This window comes from Artemia sp. Qi Xiang Cuo, chromosome 20, assembly GCF_049724085.1.
Source record: "Artemia sp. Qi Xiang Cuo chromosome 20, ASM4972408v1, whole genome shotgun sequence".
NCBI lineage: Eukaryota > Metazoa > Arthropoda > Branchiopoda > Anostraca > Artemiidae > Artemia > Artemia sp. Qi Xiang Cuo.
Window position 1 is genome coordinate 4,827,488 of NC_142813.1, and position 15,089 is coordinate 4,842,576.

The 15,089-nt window shown below is 33.8% G+C and overlaps 1 protein-coding gene across 2 annotated transcripts in view; it reads right to left on the minus strand.

The window, feature by feature from the left end:
- LOC148939791 (dnaJ homolog subfamily C member 21-like) overlaps nucleotides 1-13,961 on the minus strand; it is a 52,822-nt gene extending 38,861 nt beyond the window's left edge. Inside the window, exons 1-3 of one of the 2 annotated variants that reach the window (XM_089106505.1) lie at nucleotides 13,814-13,953; nucleotides 2,560-2,653; nucleotides 836-944 (exon numbers count right to left, since the gene is read on the minus strand). In XM_089106505.1, the coding sequence (XP_088962631.1) occupies nucleotides 836-944; nucleotides 2,560-2,593 (143 nt within the window). In that variant the 5' untranslated portion in view covers nucleotides 2,594-2,653; nucleotides 13,814-13,953. Of the gene's footprint in view, nucleotides 1-835; nucleotides 945-2,527; nucleotides 2,654-13,813 lie in introns of both variants that reach the window. The other variant, XM_089106504.1, reaches the window with a different exon arrangement.
- Nucleotides 13,962-15,089: the final 1,128 nt, after the last annotated feature.

The following is a 15,089-nucleotide window of genomic DNA, read 5'->3' on the forward strand; positions in this document are numbered from 1 at the left end:
AATAAAAATCTAAACTTACTATAAAATGACTGTAAACCTAAAATGACTTTAAACAGACTGTAAATCGGCTGTAAGTCTAAACTGACTGTAAATTGATTGTAAACCTAAAATGACTCTAAACTGACTATAAAATGACTGTAAATCGGCTGTAAGCCTAAACTGACTGTAAATCGACTGTAAACCTAATAAAACTCTAAACTTACTATAAAATGACTGTAAACCTAAAATGACTTTAAACAGACTGTAAATCGGCTGTAAGTCTAAACTGACTGTAAATTGACTGTAAACCTAAAATGACTCTAAACTGACTATAAAATGACTGTAAACTGACTGTAAATTGGCTGTAAGCCTAAACTGACAGTAAATCGACTGTAAACCTAAAATTACTGTAAACCTACTGTAAATCGGCTGTAAGCCTAAACTGACTGTAAATCGACTGTAAACCTAAAATGACTCTAAACTTACTATAAAATGACTGTAAACCTAAAATGACAGTAAACTGACTGTAAATCGGCTGTAAGCCAAAACTGACTGTAAATTGACTGTAAACCTAAAATGACTCTAAACTGACTATAAAATGACTGTAAACTGACTGTGAATTGGCTTTAAGCCTAAAATGACTGTAAGTAGACTGTAAACTGACTGTAAATTGGCTATAAGCCAGCTTAAACTGACAGTAAATCGACTGTAAACCTAAAATTACTGTAAACTTACTGCAAATCGGCTGTAAGCCTAAACTGACTGTAAATCGACTGTAAACTTAAAAGGATTGTAAATCAACTGTAAAGCTAAAATGACTATAAAATAACTGTAAACCTAATATGGCTGTACGTACCTGTAAACTGTATAAAAGGACTCTGGGCAATCATCATATCCACTGAAGCATGATGAGGTAAAATACGGTAATATATCAACAGAGTCATCTTTATAATCACGCCCAAAGCCTGAAAAAAAACACACAGGGTAATAGGCTATAATTGTGCAACACTTTGCAATTAAATTTTAGCAATACTCTGCTTAAAAACTCAATAAACGAACAATTCTTGGATTTCACACGCTGAAGTGACTTGTGTCATTTACAACCTAATTTAAAATAAAATTATTTTCAGTAAAGGCACACGTAAGGCATTTTGGGTCTTATCTCTGGAATATCCAACTTAATGCGGTATATATTAAAATGTTTTACATCAAAGACTAAAGTCGTTGGGAAAAAAAAAATTCATTGGGCAAAAAAAAGTCATTGAGTCGTTGGGCGAAATACTACCCTCCATGACGTTCTAAGAGTAGCCATATTCAGATTTTAGTATCACATCCATTTGGCTATATCAGAGCAACCAAAATAAGCAACATTTAGAACTATAAACAGCTCCAGGTCATGAAATATAGAAGCAAAACTGAGTAGACAAACGTAAATTATAATTCAATTATAAATACAAGGTCTGAGCTTTTAGACTTGTACATGTCAAACTAAACAGAGACAACAAATTTTCGCCCTTTTTTGGGCTTTCTGACTCCTTAACCTTTTCTACAAAAAAAAATATATATTTCCTTGGCCCAGGGAACAATCCCTGAAAATTTCAAGCCAAGTCATTTGCTGTTTTTATTTTTTGTTTGGGGGGGGGGGGTATGATTTTTTCTGCTCTCGGGCATCTTGGTCAAAAGACGTAGGAATACAAGTTTAAAAACAATTGGAACAGAAGTTTGACCTATTCTCAGGCTACAGGGAGCCTGTGTCTCAAACTTTTTTTTTGTTACAAGTTAGCGTCCCCTTAGGCCCAAAGACTTTACAAGTGTAATTTTTCAACCAATCAGAGATAAAAAAAAAATAAAAAAAACTCCGGCCTATTCTTAAACCCCACAGCGCCCCAGAATTTTTAAGGTCTCCTTGGTCCAAGGAATTGTTCTTGGAAGTTTCCAGCCAATCAGACAGAAAATTACTCTTTTTTACTCATTTTTTCTATGGTTTCCCTTGAATCAAGGACTCAATGATGCGAGTCTCATGGTGTTCAGGAAAAAAAGTTTTTGGACCACTTTTTAGGAGACCATCCCTCAAACCTAATTTCGTTTTAAACAAACCCCCCCCCCGCCCCAGCAAATTATAAATCTAAGTTTCAAACAAGTTAGAGACAAAATTTTACTTGTCAATTCATGAAGTCCTTAATCCAACCCCCTCTTACCCAAAAGGTGTGAGATCCACTTGGTCCAGGGAATGATCCCAAAAAATATAGGCTAAAATATAGGCTTAAATATATCATATAAAGCATACAATATCAATCACCTTTTACTAAGTCAATACTACTACCTTGACTATGATTTCAGCAGATCCCCACATATGAGTGAGCCCAGGGCCGTGTCTATTGGTAAAACTGACCTTGCATGCTTCTGCCCCTGAGATATTTTTCAATAGCCAAAAGCGTATGTTTACCTTTCTATTAGATTTGAGCCTAAATTTACTACAAAAGGAAGAAACAAAAACTACCACTAAGAAAGGCCACTAAAACTACCACTAAGGAAAAAACAAAACTACCACTAAGAAGGGCCTCCTTGTGTCTGTCATACCAAGCTCTTTCTTGAGGATCACTAAGAACGTCATATGCTGCCTGAATAAACTGAAATTCCCGTTTGGCTTCTTCTTCTCTGTCTGGATTCTTATCTAAAAAAAGAAACAAGTTAAAAACAATATAGTTACAGGCTTACTTACAGGAACAGTGCCTCTTACTAGGATATCATATCCTGTTGTGGCACCCTCTAATCACACTGTTGTGGCACCCTCAACATAGTGCACCTAGTGCACAAAGTCATATCACTTTTGTACAAACATTACCCTTTTTTTTGGTTCAAAATTTAATGATCAGGGACTCCCCCTCCTTAGGTTACGGCTGAGCCTCTGTGGACCATCTTTGAAACTGAATCTCATTTAGATTCTCTATTTAATTTGTTTTATAATTTGGTGAAAAGATTTATCTTAGATATGTATGATGCATCCCAGTCGAAATCCAGCATCAAAAAGAACAGGCCCATTAGATCATTGGATGACTTCTGGAGTCCTTAAAAGCTGGAGGACGAAATTTAATATTTGGAAGCCTTATAGGTCAAAAAAGCCATCTTTGCATGAACCTCAACTACTACTTTTCAAGCTTATAGGAGAGTTTACAATTCGTTTTGTCAAACGGCTAAAACCTCTTTTTATTATAGAGAATGAGTGTGGGCAAAGACATTAGAAAAACATGATAAATAATCAATTTTGTTATCAAACCATCTTTTCTTCCTTCTTATGTCCCTTGGTATATTTAAATTAGAAGCTAAATCACCAAGGCTAAGCTAAAAGTTCAATATATTTTTACTTCCTATTTTGCTAACACTGACAAAAGTACGACAGTATGATGATAGTACAATAGTACAAAATTGTTATGACGAAATTGTAGAGATCTTGATCAGAATATAAAACAAAGCCTATCAGAGATATTTCTTCATTTAAGAGAGTAAAAAAGGAAATGCTTTCAGCAAGTACAAACTTTCGTATATTTTTTATGGGGGGGGGGGATAGTTACAGCCTCTTGGGGTATGAATAGAATAGCACATTTGTTGATATTGTTTTGTTATAAGCTTTGTGGTTCATATTAGGAAGTGCGTTAGGGATTGGTTTTTTTTTTTTGTGTATTAGTGCATTTTTGTCATCTCTTTTGACAAGTTTTTTACTTCTCAGGGTGGCCATAAACTGTAGTTGCTGTTTGTTTATTATAATAAATATAATGATTAAATAAATTTAAATATATAAATTATTAATATATTAAATATATAAATTTAAATATATATAATAAATATATTTCAAACTTCTCTCACTATCAAAAATAAGATTGCTGTTTTTTTTTTTAATTGGCTTTTTGGCTATTTGGAAGTAAAAACCTATTTTTATGAAAAATAAGTTTAGAAAACAATACAAACATACAAAATCAGCAAGCTTTTCCAGTTTAGATTATTGCTATAGGCTATCCAGCTGTGTTATGTAATTATAACCACAGTGATCAATATATTTAGAAATAGTAGGCTAGGTAACATTTTGCTCTATTATCTCTTCTGAAACTACAATAACAAGAGTAAAACTATATGGTTCCCAAATCAACATTCTTTCCAACTGTAATGGTAACTGTTATGGCAATTGCTCCTTATACAGCACCTTATTATAATAGTATCAATTATAACCTCAAATATTATATTATTCATTGCTTGAATTATTGTCTTTATTAGCAGGCATTCTACCCTTAACATGATCTATAGTACCATGTTATTATGGAACAGTGATAACAGTTCAATAAACATGCTATTTAAAAAGATTTAAAAACATACACAATGATGGAAGAAAATATAAAAATTTGATTAAAGGAAGCTTTTTGTGTGTTTTAAAGCAAGGATTTTTTTTTGGGTTAATGAAACTCTTAGAAATGTATTCAGGGCCTTAGCCCTACAATAGGGGGGTACCAAAGAACATTACTACTAAAGGTGGGTACATTATACCCCTTCATCTTTGACATAGATGATCTTGGCTAATGGTTACAATTCTCTTCTGGATCACTGGTTTCCAACATATTCTGGTATACACTCTAGACAATTCTATTCTGGATCACTGGTTGTCCAACATATTCTGGTATGCACTCTAGACAATTCTCTTCTGGATCACTGATTTCCATCATATTCTGGTATGCACTCTAGAAAATTCTCTTCTGGATCACTGGCTTTCCAACATATTCTGGTATGTACTCTAGACAATTCTCTTCTGGATCACTGATTTCCATTATATTCTGGTATGCAGTCTAGAAAATTCTCTTCTGGATCACTGGTTTTCCAACATATTCTGGTATTCACTCTAGACAGTTCTCTTCTGGATCACTGGTTTCCAATATATTCTGGTATGTACTCTAGACAATCCTCTTCTGGATCACTGGTTTTCCAACATATTCATGTATGTACTCTAGACAATTCTCTTCTGGATCACTGGTTTCCAATATATTCTGGTATGCACTCTAGACAATCCTCTTCTGGATCACTGGTTTTCCAACATATTCTGGTATGTACTCTAGACAATTCTCTTCTGGATTACTGGTTTTCCAACATATCCTGGTATGTACTCTAGGCAATTCTCTTCTGGATCACTGGTTTTCCAACATATTCTGGTATGCACTCTAGACAATTCTCTTCTGGATCACTGGTTTTCCAACATATTCTGGTATGCACTCTAGATAATTCTCTTTTGGATCACTGGTTTCCAACACATTTTGGTATGCACTCTAGAAAATTCTCTTCTGGATCACTGGTTTTCCAACATATTCTGGTATGCACTCTAGGCAATTCTCTTCTGGATCACTGGTTTCCAATATATTCTGGTATGCACTCTAGACAATCCTCTTCTGGATCACTGGTTTTCCAACATATTCTGGTATGTACTCTAGACAATTCTCTTCTGGATCACTGGTTTTCCAACATATTCTGGTATGCACTCTAGACAATTCTATTCTGGAGCACTGGTTTCCAACATATTCTGGTATGCACTATAGACAATTCTCTTCTGGATCACTGGTTTTCCAACATATTCTGGTATGCACTCTAGGCACAATAATGATTGTTTGCTACAAAATGATTTCAGACATGATGTGCAGTGATAAGTGGTTTTGTGGTTCTTACTGAATGGGCAGAACCAGCAGCTTGTCCTCCCCTGAGGCTGTTGTTTGACAAATAGATTTCACTCTTAGCCTAGGATGTCTCTAATAAATTCTTGGAGTCAAAAGGGCAAACCTGGTTTTTCATTATATTGGTGCATATATAGCATCTCTTACAAAGTCATCATACTGCTGACAAGGTTTTGTCCCAGGAAGTGTGCATTGTGTGGATAAATGATAAACAAGTTGATGAAAGCTGTATTGATCATGCCATACAGCAGGCTCATTGGTCAACGCCAGGTCTTAATAACATCAGTACAGCCTTGTAAAGGGATTAAAAGCAGAGGCAGGTTTCTAGTAAATTAAAAAAAAACAGTCACATTAAACATAAAGTAAACAAATATGAATATATATGAATGAAAAAATCTTAAAAGGACTAAAAACTAAATCGAATATTAAATTAACTCCAATGAATATTTAATGACTGAAAGTAAAAAAAAGTTGTAAAATTACTAAAGATGGTAAAATTTACCCACTCACCTCCTGTATTTTTGTCCCTGCTGATGTCTGATACAAGACTAACTAACCAACTAGCTCCCTTATGGTTGAAGATAAAATACAAGAAATCCCACCTATTTTTTATAATCCTTAGGATAAGAAAAAGGATAGATTCAATGGTGCAGCACTAAATTTTACCCAATATTAGTATTCTAGGGTAATTGATTTCCTGAGAAGATATGTTATGTTCAATTACAATTCCCAACAAGTTAAAGCAGTTATGACCTCCTGTAGATTTCTTGCTGGCGGTGGTTACAACTTCAGTCAATATTTGAGTCCCAAATGAGCTTCCAGCTACATTGGGTCAATTTCTGTCAACCCCAGTTTTGAATGAATCTATATTGACTGCTCAGACTGTCAACCTATTCCATAGTGGTACTGCTCTAACATTAAACTAACTTTTTGCTCTCTCCTTTGATTTGGTGGTACACCCACAAATGACCATAAAAGAGTCTACCAGTGCACCAAAAAGTTTGCAGCAGCAGGTTGCTGAAATATACTCAAAAGTATAGTGCTGATTTTGGAGCATCCTCAGCAACTATTCTAAGCACTTACACAGGAGTTTTTGGTTGGGGAGGGGAGGTAAACCATCAAAAATTGAGAAAAGGTTTGTGTATGATATGAAAACATAAGAGGAATAAAAATCATGAGATCACACATCACAAGACATCACACATCAAATGAGATATCACAAAGGCTTATGGTTGAAAAAAAGCCTTTCACTGCTCTCCCTTTGTAGATATAACATGAAAACAACCCTAAATCTTAATTAACAACAGACCCATACTGGCCCAACAGGACACCAGGCAAAGTCCTGGTGTGCCCTGCTCTTGTAGAGTTCCTATCTATCTATTCTATATATGTGATGCGAAGTACTTGAAGCTTCAAAGCAAACGAATATTTAGAGATTATATTCAGTCAGGCAAACTGAGCAGTAGGCAATTTGTGTTTTATGGATAACAAGGCGGCTTACTCTATATAAATTGTAAGTGTCCTTAGCTCTGGGCCAATCACAAATCTTCAGCTCTAAAAACAACCACCTGGTGTGATGCGAAGTACTTGAAGCCTCAAAGCAAACGAGTATTTAGAGATTATATTCAGTCAGGCAAACTGAGCAGTAGGCAATTTGTGTTTTATGGATAACAAGGCAGCTTACTCTATATAAATTGTAAGTGTCCTTAGCTCCGGGCCAATCACAAATCTTCAGCTCTAAAAACAACCACCTGGTGTCATGCGAAGTACTTGAAGCCTCAAAGCAAACGAGTATTTAGAGATTATATTCAGTCAGGCAAACTGAGCAGTAGGCAATTTGTGTTTTATGGATAACAAGGCAGCTTACTCTATATAAATTGTAAGTGTCCTTAGCTCTGGGCCAATCACAAATCTTCAGCTCTAAAAACAACCACCTGGTGTGATGCGAAGTACTTGAAGCCTCAAAGCAAACGAGTATTTAGAGATTATATTCAGTCAGGCAAACTGAGCAGTAGGCAATTTGTGTTTTATGGATAACAAGGCAGCTTACTCTATATAAATTGTAAGTGTCCTTAGCTCCGGGCCAATCACAAATCTTCAGCTCTAAAAACAACCACCTGGTGTGATGCGAAGTACTTGAAGGCTCAAAGCAAACGAGTATTTAGAGATTATATTCAGTCAGGCAAACTGAGCAGTAGGCAATTTGTGTTTTATGGATAACAAGGCAGCTTACTCTATATAAATTGTAAGTGTCCTTAGCTCCGGGCCAATCACAAATCTTCAGCTCTAAAAACAACCACCTGGTGGAATGCGAAGTACTTGAAGCCTCAAAGCAAACGAGTACTTAGAGATTATATTCAGTCAGGCAAACTGAGCAGTAGGCAATTTGTGATTAATGGATACCAAGGCGGCTTACTCTATATAAATTGTAAGTGTTTTTAGCTCCGGGACAATCACAAATCTCCAGCTCTAAAAACACCACCTGGCGTGATGCGAAGTACTTGAAGCCTCAAAGCAAACGAGTATTTAGAGATTATATACAGTCAGTAGGTTGCATTAAAAGGTGACAAATTTTATATCTTGGTAGGTATAGTCGTTTTGTCTCCAGGCTGGAGAATCACATCTATTCCTTCTGCTTCCCAAGGGCATGACCTTTCAAAATCCTAGTTTTGTGAAAGTGGAACCTAACAAAATAGACCTTCTAGTCGAATGAGGCACAGGAAGTTTTCTGAATCTTACACCTTTGCTTAATGCCAATTTTTTAAGGTTTTAAAGATTTGTAAACCTATTCCTTATATTTAAGAAATAAATCCATAATATGTCTTAAAATTCTACAAAAAGAACAGAAATGGCATTTCTTTTATTGTGTCAGTAAATTTCCAGTGGGCCACATAATTTAGCTAAGATGAAAGTGAAAACGTCATTTGATGCCTTTTTTATGCTCTTTCATAATTCAAGAATTATTTCTGGGGCTAGTTGCATCTTGAGCCCTTAAAGGCCAAAGGTATTTCATTTTTGTAACCACACAAAGAAGTTATCAACAGTTGGTATTTAATCGAAAAGTGGTGAAAAACATATCACTAGTTTATAAATAGGTTGTTCAAAAGTAGTATATTCCAAAACTGCTTATTTATATCAATTCAAACCTTACTTATTAGGCCACTCTAATATAAACCATTTTCCTACCATTTCAAGTTTTTTGAATGCCATTGACAAAAATAGCACTGAATTTTGCAATTCAAAGCTTTACTGTCCACAATTCAGGGTATATTCCAATTCACGGTATATATCTACACATTCAGGGGGTGGGGTGGGAATTTGCAGCAGGTCAAAAGGTTTATCTAGGATGAAAGTGAAAACATCCTTTAATGCTTTTATGCTCTTATTATTCACATAACATACCTTAGGGCCCCTTTAAGGGCTCAAGATGCAATTAGCCCCAAAAGCAATTCTTGAATTATGAAAGAGCATTAAAAAAGGCATCAAATGATATTTTCACTTTCATCTTAGCTAAACTATGTGGCCCACTGCAAGTTTACCATTTTGTCAATATAAGAGGTGAATTCAACTCTGGGGTAAAGGTACTGATGATTCAACAGTTTTTGTAAAAAAACACTATTTCTACTCCAGAGGGCTTAATGTAAAGACTTTTGGTTTAAAAAGGGTTTCAGCATGTAGAAAAAATATCTAAAAATCTAACTGTTTGATGTTTATCAGAAAAGGGTACAAATTTTCTTAAACTGAGAAATTTCTCAAATTTTCTTAAATTAAAATGCTCCATTTTCTTAAATTGGAGCCTTTTCACTGACAAATTTGACAGACCAAAAAAGTAACCTGTTTTCAACATAAGTTGGAACCCAATTTGAAACATGTCAAAATACTTGGGGTTGTGGGTGGATCCTGGTGGATCTTACATGCCTATTCTTCTTACTTTATTTCTTTGTTTCTCTTCAACTTTTTTGAATGTGTAAATGTATAAAACACTATTCAGATAATGGAAGCAAAACTGAAAAAATTGCCTCAAGTATAGGGATGAAATTGGATAATCTTATGGAGTGTAATTGTATGACCTGTATTATATAATGTGTGATATAATAGTGTGATACAGGTCTCTTCATAAATGCTATCTGGAATGGCACACTTTCTCTCAGCTTTATTGGTCCAGCTAAGATTTCTTTCTTGTACAGAGTTAAAGTGTTTGTCAGTATTTGGCCATTTCAAAGTTAATCTACCAGTTTAATACACTTTAAAAAATTATAGTTTTGACTATCCTTTGTCTGGAAAGTCTACAATCCTTGAAATATGCAAGGCCTACATAAGATTATTAGAAGTTTCTGACACCAAGGAGTTTAACACGTTTTATTAGCATTTTGGGTGGGATTGGGTGGGATAGGAATTCCATACTAATTAGGGATGGGTTCAGAGAGAATATTTTGTAGTTTGCAACTTGGGGTCTATTTGAAAGAAAAGATGTATAAAATTTACTAAGAGAGGGTCTACTTCAAATTTAATCAGTGATAAATGAATTAGGGTGTTGTGATCAACCAAGTCAAATTCTGAAAATTATGAACATAGCATGGGGCCAAGCAGCAGTTCCTCAGATGATTATCTAGCATCAAATCAGTAAAACTGGGATAAAAAAAAACCTCTTTTAATGTTTTTTTCATGTTGAATATTATTACAAATTATAATCATCAAAATCTCTTGTTGTTGAAAAAGTAGGGTAAAGGTACCAATGATTTAACAGTTTTTCTGCTCCAGAAGTTCTAATTTAAAGACTTTTGGTTTGAAAAAGGCTTCAGTATGTAGGAAAAACATCTAGGAATCTAACTGTTTGATGAGAAGTTTGAAGTTTTATCTGAAAAGCGTACAAGCTCCGATTTTCCAAAATTAGAGCATTTTCACCTACAAATTCAACACAACAAAAAAGTTACCTGTTTTTGATGCAAGTCAGAACCCAATTCAACTGATGTCAAAATACTTGGGCAATACCTGTGGGCAGAACCTGGTGTATTTGACACATATATTCTTGTTTCTTTGTTTTTATTCAGCTTCATTTAATGTGTAAAAGTACAAAACACTATTCAAAAGGTAGAAGTATAAAACTAACAAAATAGTTTCAAGTATGTAGTATTTGGTATAACAAAATTGGTTTAACAAATTTTAATATACAGTATTAAATACAAATAGTATTTAGTATAACAAATTTAGTAGGCTATAACAAAATTGTTCCACTAGCATTTTGGAAGGGGTAGGGTCTAGGAAAATGGGAGTGGATTTCAAGAAATTTAAGAAGTTTATTGTCATTATTTTTGATTTTGTGGATTTTATTTTTATATGCATATTCTTAGTTTCATCCAAAACATAGCTTTTGATTTATTTATTTTTTTGGGGGGGGGGTGACTTTTGATATTGCAATGAATTGGTTCTAGGTGTTTGCCCCATCATCCTTCCCCCCCAGAAAATAAGATTTTCTAAATTTGATAAAAAAAAAATAGTTTCAATGATAAGTGCTAAGGAAAGGGAAAATGACTTCCATGTGAAGCTCTGCAATTTTTGGCAGTAGTGGACACCCGTAAATTTGACAGCCATATTTTCATGAGTGGACCCTAGAATTTTTACACCAAATATTTCTCATTTGTTTTACATGTTCAGTGAAGTTTCAACAGGGCCTGTTGCTGTCTGTCAAAAATTGTGACAAGGTTACTACAAGATATTTGCAGAAGAAATAAATTAATTCATAAAAGCCATTGTCTACATTTGAATTTGACTGAAGGAACATTTTTAGTGCACCTCATATTCCACTACATTAAAGAAGAATTTTCAACACTTGGAACCTAGTTTTGACAATGTAAAATCTGTTGCCATTCTCATTTAATTTTATCAAGAAAAAGCTAATAATTCAGAAAAAATCTGATGTATCTGGATGCATTGGGACTAACCCAAACTTTTTTTTTCAATAAATAACCAAGTAACAGCAGTTTGAATATTACATACATGAAAAATTGTCATGAGCCCTTTTCTTGTTGAAAACAGGAAACTGACTGAATTAAATGTTCTTTTCTTATCTGAGTGTACTGGATATTGTGTCAACATTTCCTATTGTTGAAATAGAAAAACAGCTTCAAGAGATGGCACACCAAGTCAGGGCTAAGCAAAGTTGTTCCGTTTTGAAGGAAAATTTCGACAGGAGTTACAAAATTGCACTGTCGAATCATCGGTACCTTTACCGTACCTGTAAATTCAACAACTACTTTTTTGTCAGAGGACCCTTGAATTTTGCCACCAACTGTTTTACATGTTCAGTGAAGTTTTGACAGAGTCATGTATATTTTGACAGGGCCTATTGTCGTCTGTCAGAAATTTTGACAAGGTTGCTACAAGAAATTCTCAAAAGAATAGTCTCATAATAGAGTCAATATCTACATTTGAATTTGGCTGAAGGAGCATTTTTAGTTGGTCTGGTATTTCATTGCATCAGACAAGAATTTTTGAAAATTGGAACATAGTTTTGTCAATATAATATTAGCTGCCGTTTTAACCTTAGCTTTATCAAGGAAAAGCCAATAGGCCTATGGCTACATTTTAGAGAAGATCAGATGTATCTTGATGCATTGGTGCTGATCCAAACTTTTCTTGCCAAAAAATAACCAAGTAACAACAGTTTGAACATTACATAGCTAAAAAACTGTCAGGAGCTCATTTTGTGTCATAAACAGGAAACTGATTGAATTGAATATTATTTTCTTATCTGAGTTTATCAGATATAGCCTAGTGTCCACATTTTACATTGTCAAAATATAATGAAGGCTTCAAGAGATGGTGTTCCACATCATGACTAAGCAGAGTTATCCTGTTTTGAAGTAAAATTTTGACAGTGGTTCCAAAATTGCACTGTCAAATTATTGGTGCCTTTACCCTATTAGAGCTTGAGATAGACTTTTGAAAATAAATGTTAGCTTTGCTAGCTTAGTAATAGTCTAAAATTAGGAAAGCTTCAATGGGAAGACAATGTACTTTCTAGTGGTAAAATTGATGCTTTGTAATGATTTTATCGTTGAAGTGTGTATTAGCCATCAAACTAGTCTATGCTATCTTATCCTACTGAATCTTAGAAGTGTTATAGCCTAAGCATTAGAAAAGAGGGTAAATTTCTACCAAATCATATTATTGAGTTAGGAATAAAGTGAATACACCATTTGATGCTTTTTTTTATGCTGATTACAAATATAATAATCATTTTTATCAGAAATGAATTTCAGCCCCCCCCCCTATATATAACTAACCTAAACCTACTGGTAAATATCTACCAAATCATATTATTGAGTTAGGACTAAAGTGAATACACTATTCAATGCCTTTTTTTATGCTGATTACAAATATAATAAGCATTTCTATCGGAAATGAATTTAAGCCCCCCTCTATATATGCCCATTCAGGGTTAGGTATATAGGCTAGGTCAATATATACCAAATCATATTATTGAGTTTCAAATAAAGTGAATACACCATTTGATGTCTTTTTTTATGCTGATTACAAATATAATAAGCATTTCTATCGGAAATGAATTTCAGCCCCCCCCTTTTATAGGCTATACCTAACCCAACCTAACCTAACCCCGAATTGGCATATATAGGGGGGGGGGGGCTGAAATTCATTTCTGATAGAAATTCTTATTATATTCATAATCAGCATAAAAAAAGGGCGTCGAATGGTGTATTCACTTTAGTCCTAACTCAATAATATGATTTGGTATATATTGACCAAAAATCCTACCACTAACCTGAACTTTAGATCCATATCCAAAAGTATTAGCCTATTCACCTAGCTCTGTGACAGCAAATAGGCTATATAGGATATCATAAGAGTTTTTAATTATTTATATTTGATTCTAGTCCAATATATTTAGCAGCCTTTTTAACACTCTCTCTATTATTTGCTTTGGTAAATTTTTTGTCCTGCTTGGAAAGAGCATAAAAAAAGGTATCAAATGGTATTTTTAATTTATTCATAGGTCAATAATATGAATAATGAAAAATTTACCTTTGATTTTTTAGCTAGATTAGAAACTGGAGAGAAAGAAAATGAAACTAGCCTATAGGCCTGGCAGATTTATTCACACAGTCTACCTGGATGCCATACAAGGGCAAGTTTTCTGTAAGCTTTTTTTAATTCTTCATCTGTGGCATTTTCAGACAAGCTTAAAACTTCGTAATGATCCCGTATCTGTGGCATTAGAAATATGACTAGGCTATCCTTTACAGAATCACAAAATGAAAATTCAAATTTGTCTGTGCGCTCTGTCATATCAATTGGGCCTGTTTCAGGGTACATATACAGCCGATATATTTAAAAAAAAATGCCTTATTTCGGTATTTTCATTGAAAAACGGTTTTTTAGCATCTTCATCGAAAATATTTAAAAAACAACAAAATTGCCCTTCATATTTTTTGAAAAATGTCTTTTTGCCTCCCAATCTACGCTTTTGTGAATTGACAAATCTGCTCTTTATCACTGGAAGTAATGGAAAAAACTAATGTCACTTTCTCTGAGACCATATATAAGAGAAAAAAAATTACCTAGACCTCCTTCTTTACCATACGCATTTTCCTGAGTGTTTAAATACTAATAGCTTGTTTTTATTATTGTTTTAAGATATTCCGAAAAAAATCAAAAAAAAGTAAAGAGTATATTAGAGATGTATTTATGCTATAATATTCCAAAATTAACCAGATTGATAGTAGTATCAATGAATAAATGAGAACCAAAAAGAACATGAAATTACAATTAATATGTTATAAATTTACCCCCCCCCTTCGAAGCCTTTTTAAAGCATGAACGTCATTTCCGCTTTACTGACAGTATCATATATTTTAAACATTCCCTCTGTATAACATTAAAAATCTAAAATTACTGAGACATTAAGGAATGAATTTCATTGTATATTAAACAACTAATCTACTTTTACTAGTATTTTTTCAGCAATTCTGGTTATTATGGTGATCTTCTTACCATTGTTGTTGTGGTTAATAATATTTCGACAAATAAAAACCACAATGTTCAAAATACATATTATTTTCAAAGAAATGCAAATGAAATTCAAGCTGTTGAAACGTTTTAAAAGGGAGGTAAAGAAATAGCTAGCACTGTTGTTATTTATAAACCTCTTATTAGCCTTAGTATGACTAATTTGTCGTGTTGTTGGTGATTTTTTAACAATAAAAAAACACCGCTCAAAACAAAAGTGTTTTCAGTAAAGTATATATGAGAATTTGGTCTTTAGAAGCTTTTGGAGGCAATATCCTTGCTCTAGTTTGTTGTTCTAACTGCTCTACATTTTATTCTAAATGCTGAAAAATTAAAAATAATAATTCCTCAAAAAGTGTTCTGTTTTTGTTGTTTAAA